Consider the following 5481-nt stretch of genomic DNA (forward strand, 5'->3'; position numbering starts at 1 on the left):
TATATACACACACACACACACACACACACACACACACACTATGGAATATTACTCAGCCATACGAAGAGATGAAATACTGCCATGTGTGACAACGTGGATGGACCTCAAGATAATCATGCTAAGCGAAAGAAGCCAGACAGAAAAAGTTGAAAATCACATGATATCACTTATATGTGGGATATAAACCTAAAAGCAACAAATGAATAGGACAAACAGACTCATGAACATAGACTATAGACTAGTGGTTACCAGAGGATAGGGGGTGAGAGGAGCGGGGAAGTAGACGGGGTAAAGGGGGTCAAATAGGTGGTGACAGAAAGAAATCTAACTATGGGAGGTGAACACACAGTGTAAATATATATATGTATTCCTTACTGTTAAAGTGTACAGCTGAAACTTATTGGATTTCATTAACCAAATGTCACCATAAAAAATAAAAAAAATAAATTAAAAAAAACTTCATAAAATTGTGTATTTATTATTTTAAAATGATGCAATAAGGTTTTAATAAGTAATAAAATTTTAATAGACTACAATGTAAAAAAGAATCACTGGTTTAAGGTACTGTTAAGTGAGAAAAATATGAAAAATATATTTAATACGGTCAAATTTTTATAAAATAAACAATGACTTCCAAAACCCTACACATATGCATATATGCATATAAAGAAAAATATGGAAAACTGTAGGAAATTAACATGGATTTATTTGTGGCATGATGGACAGAGACTAAGGATGCTGCTACTACAACAGTCTCTCTCCATATCTAATGCATTTATGTAAAATCATTTGTGTGTAATATCTATAAAAGAAAAACAAAAATACAGCAAGTAGTTTCCAGCTTTATATTCCTTCACCTAAAATACAATGACAAGGAAAACCACCACACCCTTTCTGGGACATGAACATACCTGATACGAAGACACGGGAGATGGAAGGTATGGGGAGAGTGTAGACTGAGCAAGCATCCTGTTGGGGGTGATGTTATAAGGAGCTGGGTAAAACCTGTAGGAAGGAACCTCATCTGTAAGGAGTCACAGGAAACCACAAAGTAAGGGCTCACATTGGTAGACACAGCTACTTCCCACTAAACACTATTTAAAAATCAAAATGAAACATCCGAGTGCCTAGACACAGGCTATTGTCATTTTCAGGTGACCTGATTATATAAAACACCCTTACCCATTCTGAAGAGCTGTGATGGGGTCATAGGTCAAGGCCATACTACCCTATAAAGAAAGAACACGGTATTCATATTGTGAGACCTTGGGTGAGAATAGAAGCAAGCTGAAAATGTCAAGGCTAGGGATGTATTTGGTTCAGCTGATTGAACTGAAGTCTGGACAAGCTGTTCCAGAGTTTTTCTGCTTGTGCACACTGCAAGATCCCACTCAAGACCCACACTAAAGAGCATGTTAAATAGCCAACATCTCTCAGTTACAAACGGTAGCTCTCAAGCTTGCTACCTCAGCTCACAGAAATCAGGCCATGGTAATTTCCATTCCATTTTAATATCCTTGGTACTCCTGTCTCCTCAGAGGTCCTCTCACCATGTCTCCATTCCTTGGCCAGGCTGGTCCATTTTGCACAAATTTTCCTTGGTTCTGTCGTTTCTTTGGACCACCATCAGCAAATTTGCAAAGCAATGGATCAGATGGGGCTGCCAAGAGAGAAAGCAGACAGGCAGCTGAGTCCCTCCTCACTTAGCCCACTCACACTCATGCCAAACCCCTCCAGAATCTTCACTGGAAGTAACAGCCTGTGGCCCTCTAAGCCCGATTCCCAGATGTCTCACCTGGTATTCCAGGGGGTGTCTTAATATATTTTCCATTAAAGTGGGTGATGATGGCTTCACACTTCTCTGTGGACTCCATCCTAAGGAGCACAAGAGGGGTTAGGCTCTACCTTCTCCAGGATCTGTGCTCTCCCTACATTCAAAAAGAAAGCTCTAAGATCCCAGCCCCATAAATGCTTCAAAAGTTGTGACTATAGAAACAGAGTTTCTCCCACACAAATTCAAGGTATCCTGAAGAAGCAGCCCCAGCTTCTAATGAAGGTTTTCTCAACTGGCTCCTGTAGGGGTTCTGAAAGGAATAATGGAGGTCTTTAAGCTATGAATATGTATTCCAGAGAAGATAGATACTAATGGATGGGCCTCGTACTATGTCTGGTTCATAAATAAGAATACAATAAATAGAGGCTGTTACCATTACTTTTTATTACAAAATTCCTAATGGAAATTTTTCCTTCACTCTGATAAAACTACAAAGGCTAAGAAGTAGCCAATATTAATTTTTTGCTTCTGGTTATTTATCAAGGTCTAATTGGCTACTGATAACATCATTAAGATTTCATGAGTCTGTAGGAAGAAACAGTAATAAGAAAGGGTTTATGGTTGATAGTGAGTGATTAAAAAAAACAATGTTAGAAACTACTGAGTTAAAGTATCTTGCTAGAGAAAGAAGACTGAGTAAGAAATCAGAAAACCTAGACTCCAGCGCCTGTTCACCGCCCATAACTCTGTGAGTTAAGACATACACACAAACTCTTTGGATCTATTCCTCATATCTGCTTTACAGAAATTATCCATCTACTCTACTACACAGGGTTGTATAGATCAAATGAGATAATGCATACAAATGTGTTCTAAAAATTGTAAGGATCTACACAGTACAATGTACAGTTTCTTCCCCTTTTACCATATTTAAAGTAAGCTTCAGTATATTTTCTATGCCAGTAACTACTAAAAATATAAACAATTCCTGTGCAGGCAGTCACTAAAAAAAGGCCTCACATGGAACCTTTTAGAGAAAACCACATGTGAAGTCTTTGGTTGCGTTACTCCTACTCCTTAATCTTTCAAAAGGGTGAGCAGGCATGGAGAGTTTTAAGAGAATCGCTTTCAGAACTTCAACTTCCTCAGAACCTCCTTCCTACTACTGATCTGCCTGAGGAATTGCTCGTGATCACTAATGATCGAGGCTAAAGTCTCCTCTCACAACCACTCCGTTCAGTTTACTTCACACTCATGCAGACTCAACATGAGGCAGTGATGACTGAGTTACAAATCATTTTGTTAGTTTAGATAGTCCCAATTCTTCCTTGCAACAGAAGCTGGAAGACTCAGCGAGTTGTCAATTGACATATGAAAAAAATTGGTTTTGATGATAGATCACCCTGGTCCTTGGCATATGATTCACAAGTAATTCAAAAAATTTCTATTTTAACAAAACTCTTTCTATTCCCATCCACTTATTTATGTGAACAAGGTTTCTCAGCATGAAAACAAACAAACAAACAAACAAAAAAGGAACAGAACTGATAAACCCTGTCTTGTTACAGCAATAAACAATATTCACTGATGGCTACATAACCTAATTAGAAAAATCTAAACAAAATAAAACTTACCCATGTCATAGGAAAAGCATTTCCAATAAAATTTACTTTATATAAAATAACTTTGTATCACCATTTTAATATATTTGTGTTGTTTGGGGCAGCTGTGAACTAATAATTATAAAGAGAATTTTCTTATAGTTAATAAATATATAGCTTCATGGCCACTGGAAAAAAATTAATTTACATACATATTTTTATTGCAGAGAAGTATGACAGAATAATCCATAAAAAGACTTTCAACTATAAAAATATTTTACACTTGAATACAATTCTGTAGGGAAATGAAATGGAAATACAAGATCAGGAAGAAAAACAGGAACACTATAAGAAAGATTTAAGAGTTAAGACTATTAAAAAAGAAATACCCAGAGATCCCTCCCAACTTTCAGGCCTACCCAAGCCACTTCCAGTGGCATTTCCATACAGCCTGTCTTGACTCAAAGGTCCATGGACTCCAAACAAGTAGCATCTGGCCTCGGCGTGCTCCATACCTCTTGCTAAGTGGCCTCAACCCGGCACTAGCAGCAGCTGGCCTCAGTTTGCAACTTAGCCTCTCCCAGGTACCACCAAGCCCAGCGAGGGTGGAAGACATCTGCAGATGGCTTGGTGGCTCATGCCAGGTGGCCCCGGGCAGGGCACAGGTAGCGGCTGAACTTGTCCTACGGAGGGGGGTGCCCTCCCAGGAGGCCCCAGGGCCCGCACACCCAGTGGTCAGCTTCGGACCATGCCAAGGACCATTAGGCCACCTCCACAGATGACACACCCAAAGGGCAGAGTGGGCAGGCACCAGAGCCCTGCTAAAGCGAATTTTGCTGTAGGGTCAGCCCCTATGGCAGGGGTCCCTAACCCCCGGGCCATGGTCCAGTACTGGTCCATGGCCTATTAGGAACCAGGCCACACAGCAGGAAGTGAGTGGTGGGGGGAGCAAGCCAAGTTTCAACTGTATTTGCAGCTGCTCCCCAGGGCTAGCATTATTGCCTCAGCTCTACCTCAAGTCATCAGGATTTAGATTCTCATAGGAGCACTGGTCCATGGTGCCAAGAAGGTTGGGTACCACTGCCCTACAGAACGGCTCCTCCACTGTAGTCACCACCAGTCATCACAACCAATCAGCCCATGGGTCAATCCCTCCCACTGACATGCAAACAGCAACCAAGGCTCATCTACAACATGAGGGCAAACACAATCCACACGAGACACCTGGAGTACCCAGCTCAGGTGACTAAAGAGACTGAGCCACTGGGTCCCACAAGACACCTACTACATAAGGCCATTTCACCAAGACTGGGAGACACAGCATCTCTACTTAATACATAGCAACAAACACAGAGAGGCAGCCAAAATGGGAAGACAAAGAAACATGTCCTAAACGAAAGAACAGGACAAAACTCCAGAAAAAGAACTAAACACAATGGAGACGAGCAATCTACCAGATGCAGAGTTCAAAACACAGTTTATAAGGAGGCTCGATGATCTCAGCAATAAATTCAACAAAGAAATAGGAAGCATAAAAATAGAGATAAAAAACATAAAAAAGAATCAGTCAGAAATGAAGAATATAATATCTGAAATAAAGAATACATTAGAGGGAATCAACAGTAGATTAGATGAAGTAGAGGTCTGAATCAGTGATTTAGAAGATAAGGTAGTAGAAAACAATCAAAACAGAAAAAAAAAACCACAAAGAAACAAAGAAATGAGGATAGTTCAAGGGGTCTCTGGAATCAAGCACACCAACATTCGCATCACCAAGGTACCAGAAGGAGAAGAGAGAACAAGCTATTGAAAACCTATTCGGAGAAATAATAATGGGAAACTTTCCTAACCTGTCAAAGAAAATAGACATACAATCCCAGAAAGCGCAGAGTCCCAAACAAGATGAATCCAAACAAGCCCACATCAAGACACATCATAATTAAAATGCCAAAGGTTAAAAACAAAGAGAGAATCTTAAAAGCAGCAAGAAAAAAACAGTGATGTACAACAGAGCTCCCATAAGACTGTCAGCCGATTTCTCAACAGAAACTTTGCAGGGCAGAAGGGATCGGCATAAAATATTCAAAGTGATGAAAAGCAAGGACC

At 40.1% G+C, this 5481-nt stretch overlaps 1 protein-coding gene across 3 annotated transcripts in view; it reads right to left on the reverse strand.

Moving 5' to 3' along the window:
• The window catches only part of RBMS2 (RNA binding motif single stranded interacting protein 2), a 50289-nt gene that overhangs the window by 10041 nt on the left and 34767 nt on the right, over nucleotides 1–5481 (reverse strand). For all 3 annotated transcript variants that reach the window (XM_011375645.2, XM_023520798.1, XM_011375643.2), the window contains 4 exons: nucleotides 1796–1875; nucleotides 1551–1660; nucleotides 1183–1229; nucleotides 912–1005 (listed from right to left, as the gene is read on the reverse strand). In XM_011375645.2, the coding sequence (XP_011373947.1) occupies nucleotides 912–1005; nucleotides 1183–1229; nucleotides 1551–1660; nucleotides 1796–1875 (331 nt within the window). The remainder of the gene's footprint in view (nucleotides 1–911; nucleotides 1006–1182; nucleotides 1230–1550; nucleotides 1661–1795; nucleotides 1876–5481) is intronic.

Source organism: Pteropus vampyrus, unplaced genomic scaffold (genome assembly GCF_000151845.1).
Source record: "Pteropus vampyrus isolate Shadow unplaced genomic scaffold, Pvam_2.0 Scaffold276, whole genome shotgun sequence".
In the NCBI taxonomy this organism is placed as follows: domain Eukaryota; kingdom Metazoa; phylum Chordata; class Mammalia; order Chiroptera; family Pteropodidae; genus Pteropus; species Pteropus vampyrus.